Here is a 27,878-nt window from a genome sequence, read left to right as displayed (position 1 = left end):
GGGCTGTCGTATCGCTCTCGCGAGATCTCGGTGTCATATGCCTATCAATCTGCGCAGCCCCATACAGTCGAGCTGGTGTCGCACATTTTGCGCGTCATTTGTTGTATGTCAAGTAATGGCGGCGGAAGGTACAGAGGAGCTAAGCAACACCGAGGAACTTAAAAATCCTCCAGGTTTGTCCATTTTAAAGTTGCCTACCAAAATATAAGGTTGTAGGCCTACAAATAGTTAAATATTTTTTTCATATTTGTTTCTGAAATGCTTTAGAACATTAGTTTCTACAAAAATGCGCCTTCATAACACAGCTAGCGAGTTAACTAGCTTTGAATCTTTTGGTGAACTTTTGTATTTTGAGTCTGTAAGAATGTTTATGTTTGTTTCTGTGTGTATCATACAACACGTTACGTGATGCTAAATCCTATAATTAACTTGCAGATTACATAAACTTGTATAAAATGCAATGCAAGTGTGGGATGTAACACCTGTCATTAACAAAACGCCTAGAAAGACAGATGCATAACCATCATTAATATTCTGAATGCATATATCTAGCACCATTACAAACTGATGTGTATTTAAACAAAGACTGATCTGTGTGAATGGCAGGGTTTCATGAGCCTGAGGCTGCAGGATTTACCAAACCAGACGTAGAGCAGTCTGGCGAAACTGGCGGTGATGGAGAAAACGCTGCACCATACACGGCACACGGAGATGAGGAAGAGGCAGATTTGCCTGCAGATTTTGAGAAACTTTGGAAGCAGACCTGCGAGAACCCTCTGGATTTCAACAGCTGGACCGATCTCCTGCAGTATTGTGAACAAGAGGTGACTGTAGGATAGGTATTAACATGACATACAAATCAAATTTCATTACTTCGTCAGTTGAACATTTTATTATTCATTACAGGGCCACTTGAGGGCATGCCGTCAAGCCCTCAATGGCTTTCTGGTGAGGTTCCCTCTGTGCTATGGTTACTGGAAGAAATATTCAGATATTGAGAGGCGGGCTGGTCACAACACAAAAGCTGAGGAGGTAAGAATTGTCCAGCATGCATAGAGAGGATGTTTGTCAAATGCAAAGAACAATACCTCTTGATACCTCCAACTTTATAAGACAAGAATGGTTGCTTGCTGTGATAGGTGTGTGAACGAGGTTTGAAGGTCATCCCTCTCAGTGTTGATCTCTGGATACATTTCATCAATCTGCTGCTGGGAACTCTCAACATGAACCTGCCTGAGTCAGCACATCGCATCCGCTGGTACCACAGAGATGTTTATAAATGCTATAGGTTTACTATATTTTAAAAGCCACTTTAAAAGCACACCTTGTGTGCACACCTGATCATTTTGTGAAGTGTAATATGCGCTTCCATTTCTGTGTTTTCAGTGTGTTTGAGGAGGCAGTTGCATCTGCTGGCTGGGACTTCCATTCAGACAGACTCTGGGATCTGTACGGTGAATGGGAGAAGGAACAGGGAAACCTGAAGGCCATGACCGCCGTCTATGACCGAGTATTAATGATCCCCACACAGCTCTACAACACGCACTATGAGAAGTATGCTATGCAGATGAGCTTTACATTCAGTATGTTAACACAATTTTTTCGCACAACTCCTCAGATTTGAGACATACGATCCACGTACCGCACACACGCATGGATTTGTACGAATTTGTTACCATTTCGCTCATACTTTGTGATCTCTTTCCCCCTTTATATTTAGATGCAGCTGAATGCATCAACAAAAGCCTAATTGGTAAACTGTCATTGGTAAACACCTGCAGTTAAGCACATCAAATCCAGATCACCAAAATATCACAAATTCTTTTGCTTTCAGAGTCCATAGAAATCATTTCCACCATCACCAAGGCTGATGTTTGTTTTAAATGTCTGTTTCTCTTGTCAGACTGAAAACTCACTTAACCTCCAACCCGCCTCGGGACACACTGTCCCCAGAGGAGTATGATATGGTTAAAGCAGAGTATAAACAGAGCCAGATACAAACTAAAAAAGAGAAATCTGATATCGCTGCCGATGAAGAAGAGAGACCACCGGGAGAGGAAGAGCCTGCAGACAACGACAAAGACTCGGTAAACTCACTTTGTGTCAGCTTTGATACTTATATTTAAGGAGGTGTACGATACAGAACACAGATTGTATTTGTATCATTTAAGCATCCTATCTCTACTTTTTTTTACAGGAAGAAGCAGTGCAGAAGATGCAAGAACTCATTTTGGCCAGGAGAGAGGAACTGTACCAACACAATGAAGCAGAAGTCAGGAAGAGATGGAATTTTGAAGAAGCTGTAAGTGCAACCGGATCAACGTCTAACTTTCTGTGAAAACCAACAAAATGAAGTGTTAATTTTTTTACTTTATTTAGATTAAAAGGCCTTACTTTCACGTGAAGCCTCTGGACAAAGCCCAGTTAAAGGCTTGGCACAGTTATCTGGACTGGGAAATGGCAGAGGCTGAATCAGCAGCGATGAATGCTGGAGGGACGTCTGTGGAGGGCGGTGAAGGTTCAAAAAAAGAGTATGTGGCCAGTCATGGGAGAGTACTGGTTCTGTTTGAGCGCTGTCTCATTGCTTGTGCGCTCTATGAGGAATTCTGGAAAAAAGTAAGTTGGAAAAATGTAGAAGAAGCCCGTTGTAAATAATATTAAGACAATCTCATATTATATAACAGATTGGTTGCAATTTGAAATCTGTTTGTGTTTTCAAGTATGTGCATTACCTGGAACCATATGGTGTAGAAGAGGTTCGTAATGTGTATCGCAGAGCTTGTGGAATCCACCTTCCATACAAACACAGCATCCATCTTCAGTGGTCTGCATTCGAGGAAAAACATGGTGAGATACATATAAATTGATATACATATATAAAGACATTGTAATAACAGAAATGGTTACTTGGCTTTCTTTTTTATCCATAGGTAATGTTTCAGAGGCACAGCGTATCCTGGAGTCTATGGAGATGGTTTTACCTGGTTTGTCTGTGGTGCGTTTAAGGAGAGTCGGTCTGGAGAGGAGAGCAGGTCGTCTGGATGTAGCCGAGTCACTGCTGAAAGAGTCTGTGGAACAGAGTAAAAACAATCCCTCACTTCATGCCTTCTACTCCATTAAACTGTCCCGGTTCCTCCTCAAGCTATGTAGGAACCCAGCGAGGGCCCGCACAGTTCTACAGGAGGCCATAGAGATCAGTCCGGTACAGCACTGGTGACGCAAAGTCACTGTTTTATATTTCTGATATTTCACTTCTTACAAAGCTTATTTTAGAAAATGAACACGATATAGAAATGATTAATGCAGCTGAGTACATGAGTTAATCTTTGATTTTCAGGATAACTCTAGACTTTATCAGAACCTTCTGGAGCTTGAGGTTTCGGGTGATCTGCGGGCAAATGGAGGAGGGGTTCAGCAGTGTGTGGCCAAAGCTCTTGCAGCTCCGCTTTCTCCAAAGACCAAAATTCGTTTCTCTCAACGTGGTCTGCAGTTTGCAGAGGATTTTGGGACTTCGGTACAAAGGTCAGAGCTCTTATGGACAATTGTGGAGACGTTAGTGATCAAATGATAAATTGGAAGTTTTATTTATTCAGGGTTCCCACGGGTCCTTGAAATCCTTGAAAGTTTGTGAATCTGGGTTGAAAATTACAGGCCCTTGAGTTTTTGAAAATATACATACATAGATACAGGTCATTGAAAGGGCTCGAATCTATTCTAAGCAAGAAGTTTTCTGGAAAAATCCATATTATTCCCTGTGTAGTGTAGGATAATATCACAAAAATTCTAGACTTTAAGCACATGTGCTAAACTGTTAGCTTTAAATGCTTATATCTTCTGTATGCGAATGTTGATTCATACCAAAATGCTTTTTTGCATGAAAACGTCTTGGGTTATGTATGTAACTGATCCCTGAGAAGGGAACGAGACGCTGCATCTCCCTTGCCACACCTACTACTTGCCACTATACTGTCTGGCTCTCGCATCACCCTGCCTTTGTCGTTAAGCCTCACCATTGGTTGAATTTGATATACACATTCAGACGCACTTACCCCTGGAGGCGTCCCCAAAGTGTCACCGCTGTGACGCAGTGCGAGTTCCCTCAAAAGAGACCTGTAACAATGTATCTTAAAAGGTAACACTATGTAATCTTGCTCTCACTTGAAATGTGTCCCCACATTTAGTCCTTGAATTTCAGGGTATTGTATCTGGAAAGTCCTTGAAAGGTCCTTGAATTTGAAGTTAACTAAGGTGTGGGAACCCTGTTTATTAAACTGTACATTGCTTTTTTGTTTATTCTAATTCAGCATTAAATGAATAGTTCACACAAAAATGAAATTTACTCACGCTCCTGTTGTTCTAAAACGATAATTTGATCATAGATGTTAAGCACACAATTGACCTACCAGTTGACTTCCATAGTATTTGTTTTTCCTACTATAGAAGTCAATGGGTACATTCCACTTTGTGGCTACCATCCACAAAATATCTTATTTTGTGTTAAACAGAAGAAAGTAACTAGTCAAGTGTAGAACAACATGAGCGTGAGTAAATGATGACAGAAGTTTTATTTTGGAGAAAACTGTCCCTTTCAGTGGAAAATGTGTAGTAGTTTCGTATTAAGAAATATCCAAAGGTCACTAGCACGGTGTTATTTGTTTTTGTTTTGTTCTTATGTGTACTCAACATTCATTGACAGCACCATCAAGCTACGCCATCGTTGTTGTTTAGCAATACCCAGTGACGGAAATTACATATTGTACTTTTCATAGGTTTAAATGCAAACCTTACATATTTTCTTTGCTTTCATTTTAGTGTATTGAGTATGTACGAAGAGCACCAGAAGCTCCTAAAGGAACATGATGGAAAGAGGGGAGCAGAGAATGGGTGAGTTAGATAACCGAAATCCAGAGATCTGTAAGATGTAGTTTAGGTCTTTATAATTTGCTTCTTTGTGTTTTTTTTTTTTTTAAGCGATAACGATGATCCAGAGAAGATGAGCAAAATGGATGATGGATCTGCCATGGCAGTGCCCCCACAGACTGCGCCTCCCACTATGCCTCACATGCCAATAACAACACCACCTCCTCCTATGATGGGCGGAGACGCGAGTGGGTCATATGGAAGTTACGGCAGCTGGTACCAGGTACTGTAAAAATCTTTAATTGAAATCAATATTTTGTATAATTTCATAATCGGGACACAATTAGGCATCTCAAAATTAAAACTGCAAATATGTTTGAACTTTCTCTACAACAGCAGTATGGGGGATACGGCAGCTACCAGAACCCTTGGAACCAGTACAACCAATATTATCCTCCCAGCTAAACGCGCCTTGTTGTTATCATCTCTTAATCAGTTTTTCTCCTAAAGGGAAATCATGGAAGGGTATGTCATTCCACCTCTGGACTTATTGGTAGATGGATATTCTGGTTCATGCTTGGTTTTTAAGCATTTATATGTAAATTGAGTGACATTTACTGAATCCCTAAATGTTTTATGTGAATATGTTCTCATTGACCATTTTGTACAATGTTGTTTTAAAAGAATTTTACTTTATTTTGTGCAGTCAATGTTTTTTCATTCAAATAAAATTAAGTGGATTTATGATAAGAACTTTGTAAAGAAGCTTGATATTTATATTGAGGATAGATTGTTTCACTAAATTTTGGTTTTTATTCACACAAAACTGCTTTACACACAGGAAGGTTTAGCGAGTTCCTTAAAAAGTAACTTTATTGTGACTGCACAGTGCTTTTGATAAAGGATAACCATCATTGACAAAGATTGTTTTTCATCAAACAGGACATGTACAGCACAGGCTCATTGATATTGAATGTTCTTTATCAACAGTTTTCGCCATTTTCACACCTAAAAAAGCAACAAAAAAATCGTAAAAGATGAATGAGTTTGATGTGATACATTTTGTTGTTGAAAAGTAACAGAGCAGCTTTTTATGTGGCAAATCAAAAAGCTCACACTAACATTATGAAAATTCACTCAACCTTTTATTGAGAGCGAAAAACTTAGTTAGTGATCAACTTGATTATATGCATATTTGGCGCTTTGTGGAGTGAAACCATTGTAGCAGTTCATTGAATCATAGTCTTGTTACAGAAATCCATTTGATCTTGTGTGGATGCATGGAAGAACGACTTTTTCTATTTGTTTCATCATCTCATTTCTTGGTAACAACAAGGACAGCAGAAGGCACCAGACCTGCAAAGTAAAAAAAATCACATGACTGATAATTACCACAGATGCCATTTATATTGATGATACTGCTGTTTAATACTTATGTTTACAGAGATGCCCCAGTCAATATCAGGCTAATATATGTTTTCTTACCCAGCTCACGCAGGGGTTTTTCCATGTCTAGATCTGTGTATATGTGTCTGGGGTAAGGAGAAATTAGGTTAAAATCCTGTCCAGGTGCCCCGTTCATCTCCACATAGACTCTCACAGCAGCCAGAGGTTCCTGAGCCTTAAATACAGCACTTAAGGTAGTACCATCTAGCAGACGCACCTAAAGAAATGATGAAATGTCCAATTTATTTCTGGAATCCTTCAAACCTAAGAAAATCCAATTCTTAACATTTTAAAAGTCCGTAATTCAGCTGAGGTGGAGGTCCTTGGTACATGTCCGAAAACTATGGTGCTACTAGCAAATTAACCAGCATTAATCGTCAGTACCTGAATTCGACATTCATCGTAATCTTTCTTCGCTGGAGGGGGTCCTTGGCTCTCGGGGGAAGACTGTGAAGGGGCTTCAGAGGGGGGAGATGACAGAGCCGTGCTTGATGAACCACCTCCAAACTGCAAAGAAAGAAGCAAGAGGTATGTGCGGTTTAACTGTCAGGTTTATATTTTAGCACAATGCTGTAGTATTGTCGTGGGCTGCTCACCGGCCCAAGCTTTAATGATATTCTGGTCTATAAATATTAGGGACACACCAAATGTTCAGCAAACTATTAGCGTGAAAAATAGCAAAAAATGTATTAGTTCTGTAAAATTGTATCAGTCTTCACTTATTTGACCAAAAAAAATTTCTATTTCTGACTGAATATTTTTTTTTACTTTGGGTCCATCCCTAATAAATATGCCTCCACTCTTTCAAATTTAAGTTTTTTGATTTAGACCAATAACAGGGTTCCCACACCTTAGTTAACTTCAAATTCAAGGACTTTCCAGGTCCAATACCCTCAAATTCAAGGACTAAATGTGGGGGCACATTTCAAGTGAGAGCAAGGTTACATCGTGTTAGCTTTTAAGATACATTGTTACAGTTCCCTTTTGAGGGAACTCGCGCCGCGTCACTGCAGTGACACTTTGGGGACGCCTCCAGGGGTAAGTGTGTCTGAATGTGTATATCAAATTTAACCAAATGGTGAGGCTTAACAACAAAGACAGGGTGATGCGGGAGCCAGGAAGTATATCGCTATCTGAAATCTTGCCAAAGACGTTACAGGGAAGCAGGAAGCCCGGCCAGGCGACGCACCGTCTCGTTCTCTTCTCAGGAAACAAGAGTTACATACGTAACCCAAGATGTTTTTCATGTGTCGAACACAATTAAGCATTTTGGTATGAATCAACATTCGTATACAGAAGATTAACCATGTAAAGTGAACAGTTTAGCACGTGTGCTTAAAAAGTCTAGAATTTTTATGATATTATCCTACACTACAGGGAATATAGATTTTTTTCCAGAAAACCTCTTGCACTAAATAGATTCAGGCACTTTCAATGACCTGTATCTATGTATGTATAATATCAAAAAACTTCCCAGGGCCTTGAATTTTTCCCCCCAGATTCACAAACTTTCAAGGACCCGTGGGAAACCTGCAATAAGAAGTATTAATAGTAAAACTATTTATTATAAAGCATCTCTAAATTGATGCGAACACCAGATGGTTTTAAATTCTTGTGATAGGTGCATGTATAGCTAGCCTAGATAAACGTACTGAGATGAGTAATACCTTTTGTGCTCTTTCCTCTCTGTCACGAGCGATCTTATCTTTAACCCGCTGCCTGAAAAAAGATCACATTTCAAAGAATTTCATTAAACGATTATGCAATCCAGCATTACTGAAAATTGCATAAAATAAAAGCCACGCTTTAAAGGGATAGACCACCCAAAAATGAAAATTCTTTCATAAAATCATGTTGTTGCAAAAATGTGAGCCCCATTCACTTTCATTGTAGGACAAACGAATACCATGTAAGGGAATGGGGTTTGGTTACAAACATTCCTCCAAATATCTTCCTTTGTGAACATGAGAGTGAGTAAATTATGAATTTTCATTTTTGGATGAACTATCCCTTTAAAAAGAACAAATCACAGCAGCACACCACCACATACAGTCACATCGTGAGTGCTTGACTTACTTGGCAAGTTTGTCCTCTAATTTCTCCCTCCTGCGCTGTTCTGCAATCTTCTTCATCTCATCCTCCTGAAGCTTTTGTTTGATATGCAAAAGCTCTTGGCCTTGTTTCCTCCTCTGCTTTTCTCTTTCTATCTCCTCCTGACGCTGTCTTTCTCTTCTCTCCTCCTGCCTCACTCTCATCAACTCTTCTAATCTGTGGGAAACAGGGATGTTAAAAGTGCACACATCATATTCTCATAAACGTTTGTGCATTTTAAGGTCATCTGGGCAAAGCACACCTTTTTACTTGTTCTTTCCTCTCTTCCTCTGTCATAGGATGTTTGGAATCTTCCACTTCTTCTAAATTTTCAGTGGCTGGTTCTTGTTTCGGATGAGACAAATAAAGGTAGCATGTGAGATCACAACATTTGAAATAAAACAGTGGGAAATATGTCCGGATTTGACCATTTCAATGTTCTACATGGAATCCTAACCAAAACAGCTATAGAGATATAGATATAGTATTAGGATGTTTTTTTAAATATAATTCCATATGAACATACGTTCGGAGGTTCCTGAAGGAGACTGTAGTGGGCTGCTTTGTTCTTCTGTTGAGCCGATAACGTTCCCAGCAGGTGGAATGTAAGGTTCGTCTATGTCTGGATCATTCTCATGCTCCATTAACCTGTGTAGTTACACGTATACACACAAAACATATAGCACGTCCAAATATGACATCTGGGATTTTTACATGGTTATATTATCAAAATATTTTTTTTCTCATGTAATGAAAATGCTTGGCTGTCAAGTTTATTTGCAATTCATATAATAAATAAAGCCTTTATTTTTAGTTCTAAATTTGCATGCTTAACTAAAAGTCCATCTGCATGATGCTTCCCCTGCATCTGGACAAACCCTTCAATGACTCACCAGTCCATTGCTCTCTCAATGCCTTGGTTTCCAGTATGTGCTACAGCTTTCTCCCTACAAAACAACTAATGGTTAAGTGATGTACTAGATAACCGTGTAAACAACAGCACTGTAGAAAAACAACACAATACTTACGCTTTGTTTCTGTCGAAGCCCATTTCCAGGAGGCTTTCTAATGTTGTGTAGTCTGCCATTGTGCTAAAAAAAGGCGTTATAAAAGTTATAGCTGACTTGATGTCTAAAAGGAAAATCAAAACTGTCCTACAGTCAAAGGTATTTTTCCCAAACATTAGTATAAGTCAACTGTACATAGTGGAGTAATAAACATCTGTAAATACTTTTAACTATAATACAAAAATCTGTGCTTAAGAATGTTTGACATTGTTGGTTTTTGCTTTTCAAAACTGTTAAGTTGATCTTCTCCAATAAGACTTATCAAAGTAACTAAACTCAAGTGTCAAAGCAGCTGTATGTGTATTTTGGTAAATACAAGATTTAATTTAGCTAGCTCATGCTAACACTAGTCGGCTCCTATAGCAAAATCAATTGGTTTTGTTATTGTCTAGCGAGCTTATTAAATTGCCTATAATGTAAAAAACATAACGATACATTAGGTATGATATTCTGACACAATTTTATCATTAAATATGTATTTTATATCGCTCCACAGCTACTTACATTTGTTGTCAGCACTGTGTCGCTTCCACACGCATCGACGGGAAACCGTGAGGGTCAATTTGCACAATTCTGGAAAACGCGCTTTTGTGAACGTCAGGAACTGACCAAATGGATCATAAAAATAATGAATTGTTACTTTCAGTTTTGTCAGTATTAATATTAAGAGTTATTAGAAGTATTATTTTCTAACTTCTTTATTACCATTTGTTCCTGTTTATGTTTTGCACTATATATAAAATGTTGAAATTAGCACCTTTTGAGATGTGTATTTTTTTGTTTTAGAGAAACTGTATTATATATATATTTTACAATAATTATTTTTTTTGTTTAATAAAAATATAAGCATAATTTGCAAAGTAATAATAAGACACACAGGGTCCAATGTCCATTTTTAAGGTTCTTAAGATAAAGACTTCCATCGTATGACATACATAGGTGAATAGTGCAGTATGGGATGGGCCTCATATCTTGTTACTTATTGGATGTATGTGTAATCATTAATCTGCCAACTACTTACTCTCCTGGCATTCTTGTACTGACAGACACAGAACTTCATGCATGCTCTTTCTCTCTCTCACCCTCTTGTCTCTCTTTCTCTGTCTTGCTAACCATTTGTTTAGTCATATTTGTGTGGTTTAATTAATTCTCATGCTATCCATCCAACCAAAATTTCTGCCTTTTGATACAGAGGAAATAATGAGAATGCAAAACGGGTGAGTTATATTTTTAAGGTAAGTTATTTATTAGTATTAGCCTACTTTTAGTATTATGCAATACATTTTGTATGTTAGGGCTATGCAAAGCCATTTAATAATGACCTTTATATTATAAAAAAAGGGTCTGAGACAGGTGCAAAAAAGATTAAATAAAACAGTCAAGGTGTGAAGTGGGTAAAGTTCAATATGTCAAAGTCCTTAGGATTCTGAGATGAACGGAGTGGGCTTAAAGAGTGGGAAAAAGAAAATGCAAAAAGAAAATGTTAACAGGTGTAAACAATTTGTAGTAATACATTTTGATGTACAATATAGATGCATAATTTCTTTATCCTTAACAACGCCCTATATATCCATTAAATTACTATTTTTTTTTATGGACAAGCAGGGTGTTTTAAGTTTCAGTGCTTTAATTATTTTAATTTTTATCTTCAGACAGAACATTTCATGAACAACCATAACAAGATAAAAGGTGTTAAAAGCTGGTGCTCACTGGGTGTAACAGCCACTTCATGTGGTAAACTATTAAAGTGCCAGTGGAGATGCTGTTACCTGCAGAGAGTCACATGTGACGGATACAGGAAGTTCTGTGCTTCAGAGAAATGTGATGTCCACAAGAAGTGTCCTTTGTCCATATATAATTTATGAATAAAAATATAATACAAAGTAATGTATTTATTATATATCGTTTTCTTTAAGTTCAAAATGTTTAAAAGTGTATATGATGCAGTATTTTTCCATAGCTGTTTGTAAATGTTTTCTCTGTTTGTGAATACTACTAAAGAGAAGCATAACATTTTTGTGCAATGACAATAAAGGTTTTTCTAATCTATAACAATCTACTCCATTCTATTTTACTATACTCCATTGGATTGCATTGCATGACATGATATTATATAATATTTTTAATTGATTTCATGACTGACAAATGAACTGTAAAATGGAAATGATTGATAATAATTTGAGGAATATTAAAAAGTTCAAGGTAAACTCATGGGTAAAATACATTAGACCTTAAAACATTTATTTTTTTATTTGAACAAAAGGCACAGGGGATTCATTATCAAGCACAATAAAAAAAATAGTGAACTCAAAGTAAAGCAAGGCAGTGGATAAGGGATAGTCTATTAAAACAAATAACAATTCACAAAACATTCATAGACACTACAAGTGCAAAAAATACAAGTACTTAGAAATAAAAATATTGGGAATAAATAAATAAATAATAATCTTCAGAAATTAAATCAGGAAGTAATTCATTAAAACATATATACACACTAGAACCTAAGCCACAAATAATGAAACACGCATGCGTAGTTATAACAGCCCTTACGTCACACTCAAAGCAATAGGCTTGTTTGAGATGCAGCTTGCCTCGCCTGAAATATAGGCGAGAGTAGCCGGCTGCAGTGAGGGGAGGAGTAAAAAAAGTGGAGGCAAGCCGGACGCTTCATGAATCTCGCAGTGTTGTTGACTGCAAACGTCAGCAATGGAAGAGATCGCGTTCGCGTATTTTATCGCGGATTAAATAGATGCAACTGAAAAACCAACAAATGCATTTACATTAAGATGTTTATAAGGAGAATCAACAAAGCTGAACTGTTCATTATTGGAAAAGGCTTCTTAGTAAATGTTATCTAAGTCTAGACGTAATCCAAATTCGTTTCTGTGTGAAATATAAACAGCACACAGTACAAATAATACAACACCAATACAAAAGTTTAAAGGAATTTATTAATAATATAAATGTCATAAGTCAAGAACAAGTTGAATAAATATAAAAACTACTACAGGAAGTGTAGTTTTTAGAATTAAAAAGTCATCAGCTGACATTCCCGGGCAAATGAGCATTAAGCTGTGTCGTCAGCAAGTCTTTTCCCATCGTGCTTTTCGTCAACGCAGTCGGTGGAGAGCAACTGCGCTCGGCTGTAGAATCCGACGAGCCCGCCTCTCCATCGCGAGAGTTATTTTGTACACGTCAGCGTGACATCAGAGCAAGTCGGACGTAAGTCGGACACTTTTCTAACCGGAATGCATCTTGCGCTGATCACCGGTGATCGATTCTGCGCAGAATTTGCTCATCTCAAACAAGCCTATTATCATAGCCACGTATTCACAAACTGCGCACGTTTGATTGCGTTGCATTGTTTTAACACAATGATTGCATTGTCTTCACCTGATTCATACAACGATACCTCACTCTCCATATAATCTATTTTGTAATTCAATATGAAAACATTTTAAGCTAAATAAAGGCTTTTATTTTGAAGTATAAAGAAGGTTCCGCATGCAACCTACATTCTAGGGCTAGATACTAGAAGTTTCGAACAAGAAAATTAGAATTTTTTTCAAGACTAGAGTCATGCGAGTTTTGCAATAAGCGTAGATAAACGAATTGCGTTACAATTCAGTGGTTTGCCAGAGGGAAGTGCTAGCTGCATGAATTCGTGAAACAGAGGTGACTGACTGTGTGTGTTGAGGGGTGGGACAGTCAAAGTTTCGACAGGACGCCGCCTGGTTAGAGGCGAATATCTGAACGAAGAGTTCTCGTGTCTTTTCTTCCTGAAAAGGGCCGATCGTAACGACCATCATGTTCTCTTGGACTAAAAAAGAAGGCAAGAAGGACCCCGAACTTTTTCAAAACGTGTCGGAGGGACTGAAGCGCCTCTACCGCACCAAACTCTTCCCGTTGGAGGACACGTATCATTTTCACGACTTCCATTCACCGGCTTTAGAAGATGCTGATTTTGACAACAAGCCCATGGTGCTGTTGGTGGGTCAGTACTCTACCGGGAAGACCACCTTTATTAGGCATTTAATGGAGCAGGATTTCCCCGGTATGAGAATAGGCCCTGAACCGACGACGGATTCCTTCATAGCAGTAATGCACGGCGAACAGGAAGGAGTGATACCTGGTAACGCGTTGGTCGTTGATCCAAAAAAGCCTTTCAGAAAACTCAACGCTTTTGGAAACGCTTTCCTCAATAGGTATTTCATTCATTCATTCATTCATTCATTCATTCATTATAAATCATAAATGTCCGGTCACAAACGGGTTACTTTACAGTTGTGTGGGAGGTGGCCTCATGTTTATGAAACAGAACCGTGAACTGGCAAATACAAATATTTCAAACTAAAATAAATCTAAAGGTATTTTTCATATCAGAAAGCACTCTAAAGACACACCTCATGCCTGTGAGTATGTATGGGGTTGGTACTCTCTTGTTTCAAACCATTTGGTTTAAATTATGACATCATCACACTTGTACAGTCATCATTATTCATTTTCTAGAAAGTTATGTATCTTTGTTTGCATGTGTTTTACATTAAGATACATGGGCACATGTTGAGGGCAGCTGTCACAGCCTATGATCTTGAACTTTTGAAAATTTTGCTCACAAAGTACATCTGTGTTATGCCAGTCTCACTGAAAGCACCCAAAGTTGATGTAAAATAACTGTAAGAGATTTCTGGATGGTGCCATGTGTTTGGTCTACTCAAGCGGATTGGAACAGACTGGGATTACCAGTGCTTCACCATATGCTTCATTAGATTTAATATTTTCCCAAGCAAAGAACCACAAATATAATAGTGGTGTCTTGGGTTTAGGATACTTCCCATTTTTCCACTCTCTGTATTAGTCATGGGGTTATTTGCGGTCATTGTAAAATGGGTTACGGGCAATAAAAGTTGGTTCCTTCCTCGTTTTAGACTTTTCAATATTTCAACATTTAAGACAGTCTAGATATTGCAGAACAATGGATGTATTTGAAAGACAGTGTATGACCCCAGTTTCTGTGTTTACCAAGAGCTTCATGTTTCCATGAATTTAATCTTTAAGGAATATTAGCTCAGCTTGTACTTTTCTTTCTTTCGTCCAAATCTAATAGTCCAAGTTTGTTGTCCTTTTGGAAGTAACAGAAGATCATAGTTAAACAGCCAGAAACAATAATAATAAGTATGTTTTGTAGGCCCATGTCCGAGCCTTTATCATATAGTGCTACAGTAACCATTTGTCTAGAGTTTGTATCATTAAGAAAGTTCTAGGCCGTTTCTTCTTGTCTGTACTTGTGTTCTTGTGGACTTACAAAAAGTCATCAGTCGCTGCCCAAGTACTTTTCTAAAACCAAGTTCACTTGTGTGGAATAATGACAGCCAAGTTTCCCAGAATACAGTATTTTGCTGAAAAACTGCAATGAAGCAGAAAACTGCATAAATATAACTTTTTGTGTAACTTGATAATATAGTTTGAGTTGTTTAGGGTAATCTGGAGTCAGTAAAGATAGCACCTATTTAAAAATTTGCTCTGACATTTTCAGAGATGCGAGTTCCAGGCGGTCAGCGGATGCCGGGTGGTCAACTCTCATGTATCTGACAAGAGCAGAATCATTTTGCCAAACCTGAAATGTATTGTCTCTGATCGTTAAACATAAGATCATATTCATTTAGGGTATATCTAACGGACAAGTCTCATGATTGTATTATTTGTGTCTTTAATTCAAAGGTGCGTCATCGTAACCTTTTGAGTTCATTCTTTCAAGGTTCCCTGGAAAGACTGGTCCCCATGAGTCCGCTAATGGAATTGAGAAACAGCCCTAGATTAGTTTGGGTCATGTGACAGAGTTGCATTGAGTATTACTCTTGAAAGAGCAGTTGAGCTGTGGCGTAGGCTGATAGAGAAAGACTGTAAACAATCAGAGTCTTTGTACTGCCAAAATTCATAATATAGTGTGAGAATAATATTAAGTTTAACCTCAGACCAGATGAAGCCAGCAAAATTATACCATGCTTGTATTTAAAATGACCAAATATCTCCACATGTGCAAAATGAATAATGAATCATAAGTCACTTTTGCTTTAGCTCTCCATATTACTACATACTAAGAAAGAAAGCAGAAAATAAGATGGGGGTTTAAGTTTGGCTTATTTAGATAATCTCACCCAACCTGTTACAGTCTCTGACTTGGCTTGTCTGACTTTTGATCTCTCTGTTTTTCTCTTTTTCTGTGCAGGTTTGTGTGTGCTCAGTTAAACAACCCTGTTCTGGAAAGCATCAGTATCATCGATACTCCAGGCATCCTGTCAGGAGAGAAACAGAGGATAAGCAGAGGTCAGCAGCCTTGAACATTTATTTTTATTTTTAAAGAATAACATTAAATATTTCACTTTTCTTAGTTTACTCCTTATATGCATGATTTGGCCACTTTAGTTGCTTGAACCTGCCTTCGTGAACAGCTGGAGCTTAAATTAGCTTGCATTTTCTTGTGTCTTCTCTTTTGTTTGTTGTTTTGGATAAAAACTGGTAAACAAATAAATGTAAATGGCAAGTACTGTCATTCAGACTGCTGTACTGCTGCAGTTCCCTATTCATGGAAATTTTCAGTACCATCTGCCCCACCTGCAGTTTGTTCAGAATGCAACTGGCAGACACAAGGATGAGAGAAAATATTAAGTCACTGACTTCCAGTTTAGTTTATAACACAGTTCAAGGTGCTTTTATCCACTGTATACGCTGATAATTTTTTATGTCATACCACCATGTCTCTGATTTTGCATTTACATTCATTATTTGGAAGGATCTTTTGGAAGGAGCCAAAGCAACATTTACAAATCCACTATTTAAAATTAAATTATCTGCTGTTACCTTTAAACACAATGCATTTTATTTTATATTTCGTGCATGCATGCATCCATAAATTTAATCTCCAAAGTCTCTTAGAGCCTTTATATAAGCTTTTATTTTCTTATACAATATCATATTTCTACCCTTAATGCTTTGTTGTCTTGTATTACTTAAAGGGGACATTTCACAAGACTTTTTAAAGATGTAAAATAAATCTTTGGTGTCCCCGCCCCGATGTACATATGTACATATGTAAAGTTCTAGCTCGAAAATACCATCTAGATAATTTTTGACACTTTGTAAGTGTGAGCAAAAAGTGTTTCATTTTTGGGTGTGTCATTTTTAAATGCAAATGAGTTGATATCTGCACTAAATGGCAGTGCTGTGGTTGGATAGTGCAGATAAATATGCGGTATATTATCCCCTTCTGACATCACAAGGGGGAACCAAATTTCAATGACCTATTTTTCGACATGCTTGCAGAGAAGGGTTTACCAAAACAAATTTATTGGGTTGTTGTTTTTCATTTTCTAGTGCAAACCCAATTATAGCACTTAAACATGGAAAAAGTCAGATTTTCATGATATGTCCCCTTTAAAACATTCAAATTTTTTATTTCATATCTGAAACTGTAAATCATTGCATATAGTTCTATGTAAATCTTTGGGCTTTGACACTTTGGTGTAACTCTATGTAAACCCAAATTGTGATTGTTTGGGATGAGAAGCAAGTAAGACCAGTCTGGCTTCCTTCTTTGCATGATCTGTCATGTAAAAGCTTTGGTGGTTTTCCGTTTTAAGAACGTCTCAATATATTTTCGTCATTTATGCTGCATTAAATAAAGAAACAGGATGTTAGAGCAGTTCACACATGCTTGTGGATATTATATTATGCCATAACCCTGCATACTAAAAGCAGTCAAACTTTTAAGGCCAGTATTTCATGCAGTCATTATCAGATAGTATCCTTGAACTGTGCACAGGAAGTATAAGAAGGAAATGCGGGTACACTTTATAATAAGGGTCTATGCGTACAAGACGTACATTTATTTTTACTTTAGCATATACTAATGCTGAGTTAATGCATGGACTAATCAATAACCAACAAAAAGTCATCATTAAGTACAACATTACATATTTTTAGTTGTTAGGTAATATTAAAGGATAAGTCAATTTTCTTAAAAAAAAATCCAGATAATTTACTCACCACCACGTCATCCAAAATGTTGATGTCTGTCTTTGTTCAGTCGAGAAGAAATTATGTTTTTTGAGGAAAACATTTCAGGATTTTTCTCATTTTAATGGACTTTAATGGACCCCAACACTTAACAGTTTTAATGCACTTAAAAATGGCAGTTTTAAAGGACTCCAAATGATCCCAAACGAGGCATAAGAGTCTTATCTAGCGAAACGATTGTCATTTTTGGCAAGAAAAATAAAAAATATGCACTTTTAGACCACAACTTCCTGTCTTTCTCCGTTTGTGTGACACGCCAGCGTGACCTCACATAATACTTCATCACGTCAAGAGGTCACGGATGGCGTATGTGAAACTACGCCACAGTGTTTACAAGTGTGGAGAAAGAGGACCGTTCAGACGGTGTAGTATGTGGAATGATACAAATTTCTGTCTTTGTGTCAGTTTATTGCTAAAATGGTCCGCAAACGTGCGTTTCACATATGTAACACGTGACTTTTCGACGTCATTACATAATTAGGTGAGGTCGCGATGGCGCGTCACACGAACGGAGGAACACGAGAAGTTGTGTTTTAAAAGTGCATATTTTTTATTTTTCTTGCCAAAAATGACAATCATTTCGCTAGATAAGACCCTTATGCCTTGTTTGGAATTGTTTATAGTCCTTTGAAACTCCGTCAAAACTGCTATTTTAAACTGCATTAAAACTGTTAAGTGTTGGGGTCCATTAAAGTCCATTAAAATGAGAAAAATCTTGGAATGTTTTCTTCAAAAAACATAATTTCTTCTCGACTGAACAAAGAAAGACATCAACATTTTGTATGACATGGTGGTGAGTAAAATATCTGGATTTTTTTTTAAAGAAAATTGACTAATCCTTTGATTAACATTGAATTTATGTGTTGTGTTGTCCTCTTGTAGTTAAGGATGACTCTTCATTGGTTTATGATTAGTACATGCCTCATCTCCGCATTACTTCATATTTTAGTAAGAATTATATTACGTATTAGTTCATTATGAATCACAGACCCTTATTATAAAGTGTTACCGGAAATGCTGAGTTGGTCCATATGTCATCACTACAGAATAAGACTGTAGATACACTTAGGCATTATTAACAATAACATAACAATCAACATTTTGTCACAAAGCAGCAGATGTTACAAACGTAGAAATGTGCCATTGTAACTGAATATGTGTCAATAGTCATGTGACCCCTATTGTCCCTTCTGGAGCTGTTGGAGCCAGTAACCAGAGACAAAAATGCCTTTACATACCACATACACACAGCAGTCGTTCCACAAACACTAAAGATCACCACCACTAGTCATGGCAGAGATGAAACATGTGGGATTAGTCATGAATGGGCGTCTGAATATTCCCAATCCCAACAAGCATTCCTGCTCAAATTCCCTTTGTGTTCCTTGGTTACCTTGGGTTACTATTATGTTGCTTGACAATTACCATCACAAGTTGAGTTTATCCGTAAGGGAAGATTTTTTTTACACTGAATTACTGGAAATAGGGTCACTAACACAAAATGGCTAATAGAAATGTAAAGAATGTGGAACTAAGAGTGCTTGTTTGGTTCACCATCATGTGGGGTTGTGCTCAAAAATGTCACCGGTTTTGTCTCAAGTTCCTTTAACTCTCACTAAATGGCTTTCTTTTAGGATTTCAATATGTTTTTAGCTGCGTTCATGTATCCTGTTCATTTCTTTTTGCATATATTTTTTACGCACTGCCTAGGTTAAAATCACATATTGAGCGACAAACTGCTTAGTCAGATCTTCGATGCAACTTACTAAACAGAAAATATTATTGTGTTTTTAATTATTAAAGGTTTAGATTAATTCAAAATGACTATTATATGTTTAAGATGTTTTTGTCTAATATAATAATTCCTGATTCACTTAAAGGAGTAGTCCACTTTAGAAATGGGGTCCATTGACCTTTTATAGCAGGAAAAAAATACTATGGAAAGTCAATGGGCCCCATCTATAAAGTGGACTACTCCTTTAATATCGATAGTTGGCCTGTCCAATCGAGTCGCAGCTTCTGCAGGTCATTTGCTTTAAACCGAAATCTCTGAGAAGAAAGACGCATGCCACACCTGTCCTCGTCGTCTTGTTTTTTTGTTTCTATTCATGCACACAGGCACAGGGGAATTTTCAGACCGCAAATCTCTCTCTGAATACATGGCTTATAGTTTCTTTTTATGAATAACCAAATTGGCTGGGATCAGATGACACTGTTGCTAATCAAATCCGAATGACTTTCCCATCTCTTTTTATTACTAAAGCACTATGGCATGCAATTTGACCATAGCTTTGATTCAAAAGTACTTTACTCCTCTTTTGTCAATTGCAGGCTATGACTTTGCAGCAGTTCTGGAGTGGTTTGCAGAACGAGTGGACAGAATCATTCTTCTCTTTGATGCCCACAAGCTGGACATTTCTGATGAGTTCTCCGAGGTTATCAAAGCCCTAAAGAACCACGAGGACAAGATGCGTGTGGTTCTGAATAAAGCGGACCAGATCAGCACCCAGCAGCTGATGAGGGTATATGGTGCCCTCATGTGGTCACTGGGAAAGATCATCAACACCCCTGAGGTAGTCCGAGTGTATATCGGGTCATTTTGGGCTCAGCCGCTTCTGATTGCAGACAACAGGAAGCTGTTCGAAGCAGAGGAGCAGGATCTGTTTCGAGATATTCAAAGTCTTCCACGGAACGCCGCCCTGCGGAAACTCAATGATTTGATCAAAAGAGCTCGCCTCGCTAAGGTAAAATATTTGACCCCAAAATGTATAAACCATGATTTTGTTTTGACTGGAAAAACTGTATCTTTAACTATTTGTGTTTTATTTCTAAAAAGGATTAATGAATTTTGTAAATTTTTGGCAAGATATAACATAGTTGTTGTACATTCCACTTTTTTTGAAAATATGCTCATTTTCCAGCAGCTGAAAATAGTCCCCTTAGTATCTTTTAGTAGCAGGGGACTATTTTCGGCTGCTGCGTAATATCATTGCGCCTCCTGCAGCCATGTTACGGCATCAAAGTCCTTGATTATTACGCCAGAATGAGAGTATAGCTAGCCATATCTGCCTAGAAAATCCCAACTGTTAATTTTCTGTCGGTCTTAGTACACGATGTAGCTACAGAAGAGTCAAGTTTTAAATGGGAAAAATCTCAAAAGTCTTAGGTTATTTTTTAGCACGATGCTAATGGTCTTATCAGATTCAATGGATTGTGCTAAGCTATGCTAAAAGTGGTACCGCAAGACCCAGAGATCAGCTGAATGGATTCCAAAACTGTAAAAACCAAATGCTAAACTCTAGGGGAACTGGTAAATATTTTCAAAAAAGGGGAGTGTCCCTTTAATCCATACTAATTGTTTATAGGAATCTAATCTCAAGGATGATTGACAGTTTTTTTTTTTAAGAAGGGCTGAAATAATGTTGGTATATTATTGGCATTATAATAAAATGAGGGAGGATTATTAATAAACAAATACACAAGGGATGAGCGATTGCATTTATGTTGACACGGTGTAAAATGTTTTTGTGAAAATAGCTCTGTCAAGCCAAACAGCATATATGATGTTTGTATTTAATTTATTAAACTTAATTTACTGAGTTTATTTAATAATTTCCTTCTAGGTTCAGGCTTACATCATTAGCTCTTTAAAGAAAGAGATGCCAAGTATGTTTGGGAAAGACACAAAGAAGAAAGAGCTTATTAATAATCTGGGCGCCATATATGAAAAGATTCAAAAAGAGCACAACATTTCACCTGGAGACTTTCCCAACTTAAAGAAAATGCAGGTATGAAGCTTTCATATTTAATCTTGATTTCACTTCCTATTTGAAAGAGGAATACATAAATTGAAACGTGACGTTTCTCATGCTCACGTTCTCGAAAGAGAGAACAGAGATTACAATACCATGAAATCAGAAAAAATCCAAAGTGCTCGGAAATAGCTGAAGAAATAAGCTTGAAAAAAAATTAGTTGGGTGGTCTTTGGTATGGGGTATGCAAAATGAGAAAAAATGGGAATCCAAGGCACTCTTTAGATATCAAAAAGTAAAAAGCCTTTATTTAGACATGGCTATAACATTAAAAACATTCAACTGGGCAGCAACCCACACGTAGCGGCACAGATAGCCTTCTTCAGGGTATTCAGAGATTACAATACATTTGTTTCATAAAGAGCTCTGTTTCGCTTTTCTTCAAAATAAAATAAAATTAAAATGCAATCTTGCAGGACTTGCTGGCTGTTCAAGACTTCACAAGATTTCCCGCCTTGAAACCAAAGTTGCTGGACTCAGTGGAAGACATGCTGGCTAATGACATCGCTAAGCTCATGACGCTGGTCCGAAAGGAGGAGGCTGCCATGCCCACCCAGTCAGTTAAGGGTGGTGCCTTTGAGGGAACCATGAATGGGCCGTTTGGTCACGGGTATGGAGAAGGTGCAGGCGAGGGCATTGATGAGCTGGAATGGATCGTGGCCCGTGATAAGCCAACGTATGATGAAATATTCTACACCCTTTCTCCAGTTAATGGGAAGGTGTCAGGTGCCACAGCTAAGAAAGAGCTGGTAAAGTCCAAACTTCCAAACACAGTGCTTGGAAAGATTTGGAGCCTGGCAGACGTGGACAAAGATGGTTTCCTAGATGATGAGGAGTTTGCACTTGCAAATCACCTGATCAAGGTAAAGCTGGAAGGACACGAGCTTCCGGCCAAACTGCCTCCTCACCTTGTGCCACCTTCCAAACGGGAGGAGCTAAATTGAGAAGCTGGCTTGAGCTGATAAGATCTCTATCACTCCCAGAGTACCCAAGCCATTATTGACCACTCGGTAGTTGCTAGTCTTTGAGAGAACCTCAATTTCTGTCTTTCGTTAGAATTGTTATTTTTGTAGAAGGGTTAAAATTGAATGTTCTACGATATGAATGACTGATAATGAATAAGACGAAACAAAAAGAGTGCCAGTGAGACACCTTTTTCTTAAAAGCTGTTTAGAAATGGATAAACCACTGTGAGCAATAGAAAGCATTTAAATTGATTACTTCATGGTACTGGTGAGAATTGGAGTTGTTGTTGTTACAGAAAAGCAGTATGAATTGCATGAGAAAGTTGCTCTTTAAAACCAAATGAAAATGTGAAAAATATTCCAAATATGGTACTCCAAAAATGATTGCTATTTTTGCTATAACTTATTCACTTCTTCAGAGTTATTTTTATGTTTTTGTATCTATATTTTCAATTTTGAAATGTGTATATTGAATGTTTTCTTTTGATTTAATTCCTCCTAACAATATATAAAGTTGTGTATTCGTATATATATATATTCTGTAATTTGTATGGTGTGTGTTTCTTCTGGGCTCTCATGTTCTGAAATCTTTACCTTCACTTGAATGCAGAAAATACATTGACCAATAAAAACTTTATTTGTAAGCTCTGTCTAAAAGACTGTATTTTTGGAGACATTTCTGAATGGTCTGTAATGTGGAGAAGGTTTTTGGAAACAAACAACAGTAACTATATTGACAGTTGTGAACCTTTAAACCACATAAATCTGTCATCTGTTTTCATGCATGTCAGAAAAGAATGACTTGTAAAAAAACTGAGGTCTCCTTAGAATGGTACACTGTAATACAAACTTTGATCCCTTACATCAGCTCTGATTTACAAGTCATTTTAATTGAGTTGTTATAATTTATTAAAGTTGTGATTAATTTATAAAAGTGAGATAAGTCAACTTCATTTTATAAGTTGTAGCAACTCATCTCTTGTCAAGATAAATAACAAGTAGTTGTAATGACTTGTAAATCAGAGTTGACTAAACAAAAAATTGAAGTCAGCGAAGACTTTGACAGCACAATGTTTTTCTCTCTTCCACAGTCTATTGATTTTGCAAGTTGAGGCATGTTCAGGTGCTTTACTGTACAGCGTCTTGCGGTTGCTTTCTTTGGCAGCTGTTGAGAATGAAATTTTTTCTTCCCATGCAGCTTGATTGCTTTCTTAGTTTTTATTGGAATGTGATCCCTCTTGCAATAGATTAATGCTTATGAAGAGAAAGATTGTAGCCAGAGTTGGGCTTGTAACCCGAGAGTTGGCGGTTTGAGTCTCACGGCCGGCAGGTTGTGCCTGTGGTGCCCTTGAGCAAGGCACCTTACCCTAATTGCTCCCCGGGCACTGGGATAGCTGCCCACTGCTCCGGGTGTGTGTGTTCACTGTTCACGACTTACTGGGATGGGTTAAATGCAGGGGTCACATTTCGAGTACTTGACAAGCTTGTTATTTTTTCTGTTTTATATGATTATATGATTTATATCATTCTGATCAGGGTGGTGGGCAAATCTTGGACAAAGTGCATATATTTTCCTTAAAATTTTATCGATTTAAGATGTTACTGAACATGTCACAGGTAACACCTAGTGCTTTTTTCAAATAAACATATATGGGCTGTTTCCCAGACAGGGATTATTTTAAGTCAGGACTAGGTCTTAGTTTAATAAGGACATATAACTCGTTTTAACAAACATGCCTTACTAAAAACATTACCTGTGTGCATTTTGAGGCAGAACAAAGGGCACTGATGTATTTTAAGATATGTCAGTGCAAATTGTTTTCAGTTTGGAAAGCTCTTATGTTTATTTTAGGACTAGTCTAATCCCTGTCTGGGAAACTGCCCCCTACTGTTTTAATTGTGGGGGCACATAGCAATTTTAAAATGATTTTAAAATCTCCCTGTTGTCTCTTTTAATGTAATAAGGGACAAGATTTAATGCAACATCTTCATTTAAAACATCTTCAACTTAAAGGTGTGGATGTGATTTTGGACCAGTGTTGTGTTTAGACATCTGCAAAATAAAAAAAAAATAAAAAAGTGCAATATGCTATAACAATTAATGTGAGATATTTGATACTTCAAGTTTGTAAAATCTATATAAATAATATTAAAATATATATATATATATATATATATAAATATCAAAAGGATTTAACCAACGGGTAAAATAAGTATTGAAAACGTCACCATTTTCTCAGTTAACATAAGGTGCTATTACATTTTCACCAGATCTTAGTAACAACCCATGCAATCCACACATTAAAAGAAACCATAGACGTCCAAGAGTTAAGTTGTGTGTAATAATGTAAAATGACACAGCGAAAAAGTATTGAAGACGCTTACTAAAACGAAACTTTTTCTCAGGATTCAATATTTTTCCGTGTCATTTTACATAACAACACATAACTTCATTTATGGACATCTATGGTTTGATTTCTTTGCATGTGTGGATTGCATGTCAATGGCACAAAAAAATGTTGACGTGTACTTATTTTACCCACTGTATGTTTTTCATATTATTTTTGGCAAAGAAATCACTTTCTTTCTGCTATCTGCATTGATCTTACACTTTGCCTATACATGACTGTGGAGTATTTAGTATTTTTTGGAATTAAAGTCATTCAATTATTGCATATTATTGCAATGATAGAAATCTCTGGCATTTTGATCATTTCAATATCACAAAGGCCTAGTTTTTACCCATTGCGATATATTTTGCAGTTTATTATGATCTAAACAGTTAGCAGCATGCATTTTGGATATAGACCCCCCCCCTCCGTTGACCTTTATCATTTGCGTTTCTCATTTCATGCATTCTGGTTTTGGGAACACACTTTACAAGAGGGTGCTAAGATTCTCAGTGGTGTTCTAAATGAGAGTAAGAATGCAGATGTAAGGCATCTGGGCTCTCAAACTAAATAAAAATGTGCTTAAGGATAAAGTAAATAAATGCTTTTACAAAAAAATGTACAAGGCACTTATGAAGAAAAACACCTTTATATTTTTTATTTTTTTGCATTAACATGCATTTCACCACACCTTTTTTGCCAACCCTGTGTGACTGCTTACTGGCAAACTAACTTGAGCAATTCTATTAGAGATGGTAGTTAAATAACAACCATGTGTGAGACCGTTACATACATCTTTAAAAGAGGCGTGATATTAAAGAGCACACAGTGATCCCTCAACAAGGAAATACTTTGTTTGCTTAAATTCAGTATAGTGCCCTATAAAATAGAACAAGCCATTCCAAAATAATATACTAAATCAACCCAAATTTTATAAAGGAAAGTAATCTGAAATGTAGTAAAAAAAAACAAATACATAATGACTTTGACTCTTTTTCAGTCCACATATGAAGCCCAAAAAGATTTCACTGTTGCACAAGAGCAAAGAGAGGAAACTACCCTCCAACAAACCTACTTGTCTCCAAAAAGGTTTTCTCTTTTGGGTCCTCTAAGCCTCATGACAGCCTCATGACAGTATAAGCAGCTTAACGTGTCTTTCTGAAGTAGCATGTCTCCCCACTCTTCTTTATTTTACAAGGCCCAATGTAATCTCATGGTTACTTTACAGATTCCTTTAAGGATAACTTTAAAGACACTTGAAAATGAGGTCTTCTCTGCCAGTAACCTGTGTGGTTTTGCAGTCTTGGTGTACAAAGTTCATTTAGCAGCAATACCGATTTGTGATCTCAGATATGCACCAGTCTGGAGGTTTGTGATGTGAGGTTCTTTTCACCCAAACATGTCCTGGGAACCATAGGTTATGTAAAGGAAGCCATCTGGATCTCTGTACTGTGAATAAACCTCTCCCATGCTGGCTGACAAACAGGACATGTTCTTTCCTGAGATCAGGAGGTAAAGAGCTTGAGAAGCCTCCAGCACTATCTTACTTCTGAAAGAGAAAGAGGGAGTGAAAGTGGGCATTAGTGCTATTCCTCATCCTGAACTTCAATAAGTTATAAGTAGCATGCGAGTGATTCACCGTGTACACAGTCAACACTTATTCTCAGTTCACACACAGACATGTACCTGAGCAGACTGAGGAACTGTCCTAATGTGAGTTCATATGGGACCAGAAATTTGGTTTTGTCCATTAAGGGAAGCTTTTTCTCCCTAATGTATCTCTCCACGATTACCTAAGATTCAAAAAATCAGGATTATTTACAAGCATTGTTTACACCGACTGTTATTGCTTTGCATTAAAAATACATACCGGTAATTTGTTTGGGAACTTGGACCGAATTGTGCAGACTTCATCTTTTCTTGTTGCTAGAAGAATAAATATTTGTAATATTACTTTTAATATAAAACAATAATTAAAAGTACAGTAAGGTCTATGAGGTCACCAGACTTAAAAAAATACTTTTTAAATTTTTTTGGCATCTGCTAAATAATAAGATGTAAATGTATCTCCAAACACCCTCTAAGCATGCAATGCCAGTTAGAGCCATTAATAAAATGCAGTCTTGAGAAACATGACCTACCTAGACACTTTCTTTGTTTAAAAGGCGTAAATTCCATTGACTTCTCGTAGGGAGGCATCCTGACTTGTGTTGTATGAGGAGGCGTGTATGATGGTATGGATGGAGGCTGTGTCCGGGCTGACCAGTAGTCCCCACGGGTGAAATTTGTCTCTATGCCTCCTTCAATCCTGAGGGTCTCGGAATTTATAGGAGTTGATAGTGTGTGTAGGAGGAGGGCCAATGGAAGTGTGAAAAGATGAGAAGTGCTTACCCGGCATTAAACACCCTGTCATGATATTAGGAGCTGGTTTGGGACCAGTCTCAACTGGTCAGATTTGGATGTTAACTGTTGCACAAGCCAATAAGAGAGCTCCTTTCCACGCGCTGGATCAATAATACAGACCTACGGATGTGAAGGGGTCAATGTAAATGAGCACATACATTCGCACTCACCAGTTATTTGAAGGCTACATATACTTTATAAACGTGAATGCAGTGACAGCTTTATTAATTTAGGGTGGTATTACTTTACAGTATGCATCAGTTTGTGAAATAGTGCACACGTGAAAGAAGTGCTTGAGAGTTCACTGAACGGGACAGGCACGTGCTGTACTTTCAAACCTATAGTTACGCAGGGTGTGATAGTTTGTAAACGTTGGGTTCAAGTAACGATTTGCAGATTTAAAATAACACAGTAGGAAATGTTTTATTTCCTAAAACATTTTATTAATGATAAACTGTTGTTTGCCATATTTTTCCTGTATGACATTATAACTTATAGTGTTATAGACTGCATCATAAAACCAAGATTTGAGTTTGGATCTCAATATTTTCCCCTACGGCTCATCTTCGTATTTCCAATTAGGTCATGGATATACATTTTACATGATATGCATAATGGACAAATATATAACAAAAACGGGGGCAGAAATGTTACTGGATCAGCAATTCGCCTTAAGCATCTCTTATCATAATGTCTAAAATGCAATTGATTTTTCAGCACAAAGTTCATTAGTTTTCATAACCCGGGACACGTGAAACATACTTATAT

At 37.3% G+C, this 27,878-nt stretch overlaps 4 protein-coding genes across 5 annotated transcripts; 2 read left to right on the top strand and 2 right to left on the bottom strand.

Moving 5' to 3' along the window:
- Positions 1–62: 62 nt before the first annotated feature.
- On the top strand, positions 63–5,597 carry LOC135759049 (pre-mRNA-processing factor 39). Of its 2 annotated transcripts, none has more exons than XM_065273881.2 (14): positions 63–173; positions 607–824; positions 907–1,032; positions 1,140–1,258; positions 1,387–1,554; positions 1,904–2,087; positions 2,198–2,302; positions 2,380–2,616; positions 2,721–2,847; positions 2,931–3,202; positions 3,338–3,522; positions 4,813–4,884; positions 4,972–5,143; positions 5,260–5,597. In XM_065273881.2, the coding sequence occupies exons 1-14, from the start codon at positions 116–118 to the stop codon at positions 5,323–5,325; spliced, it is 2,109 nt and encodes a 702-aa protein (XP_065129953.2). In that variant the 5' UTR covers positions 63–115; the 3' UTR covers positions 5,326–5,597. The 2 variants fall into 2 exon arrangements, with proteins under 2 accessions (XP_065129953.2, XP_065129944.2); XM_065273872.2 differs by having other exon boundaries at positions 5,257–5,596.
- Positions 5,598–5,715: 118 nt separating this feature from the next.
- On the bottom strand, positions 5,716–10,048 carry ubxn1 (UBX domain protein 1). Its single transcript, XM_065273894.2, has 10 exons — positions 9,969–10,048; positions 9,426–9,488; positions 9,291–9,344; positions 8,924–9,045; positions 8,660–8,741; positions 8,383–8,574; positions 7,974–8,025; positions 6,691–6,813; positions 6,346–6,523; positions 5,716–6,216 (listed from the first exon to the last, which is right to left on the bottom strand). Exons 2-10 carry the CDS (start codon positions 9,482–9,484, stop codon positions 6,176–6,178), a joined length of 903 nt encoding a protein of 300 aa, XP_065129966.2. The 5' UTR covers positions 9,485–9,488; positions 9,969–10,048; the 3' UTR covers positions 5,716–6,175.
- A 2,794-nt stretch (positions 10,049–12,842) lies between these two features.
- Positions 12,843–22,981, top strand: ehd1a (EH-domain containing 1a). Its single transcript, XM_065273859.2, has 5 exons — positions 12,843–13,669; positions 15,694–15,791; positions 19,872–20,284; positions 21,164–21,328; positions 21,769–22,981. The coding sequence occupies exons 1-5, from the start codon at positions 13,272–13,274 to the stop codon at positions 22,294–22,296; spliced, it is 1,602 nt and encodes a 533-aa protein (XP_065129931.2). The 5' UTR covers positions 12,843–13,271; the 3' UTR covers positions 22,297–22,981.
- A 2,374-nt stretch (positions 22,982–25,355) lies between these two features.
- On the bottom strand, positions 25,356–27,462 carry map1lc3cl (microtubule-associated protein 1 light chain 3 gamma, like). Its single transcript, XM_073812058.1, has 5 exons — positions 27,099–27,462; positions 26,849–27,015; positions 26,578–26,633; positions 26,394–26,500; positions 25,356–26,256 (listed from the first exon to the last, which is right to left on the bottom strand). Exons 2-5 carry the CDS (start codon positions 26,904–26,906, stop codon positions 26,097–26,099), a joined length of 381 nt encoding a protein of 126 aa, XP_073668159.1. The 5' UTR covers positions 26,907–27,015; positions 27,099–27,462; the 3' UTR covers positions 25,356–26,096.
- Between the last annotated feature and the right edge of the window lie 416 nt (positions 27,463–27,878).

The sequence above is a fragment of the Paramisgurnus dabryanus genome, chromosome 16, assembly GCF_030506205.2.
Source record: "Paramisgurnus dabryanus chromosome 16, PD_genome_1.1, whole genome shotgun sequence".
Lineage (NCBI taxonomy): Eukaryota > Metazoa > Chordata > Actinopteri > Cypriniformes > Cobitidae > Paramisgurnus > Paramisgurnus dabryanus.
This window is presented reverse-complemented; position numbering and strand designations above follow the sequence as displayed.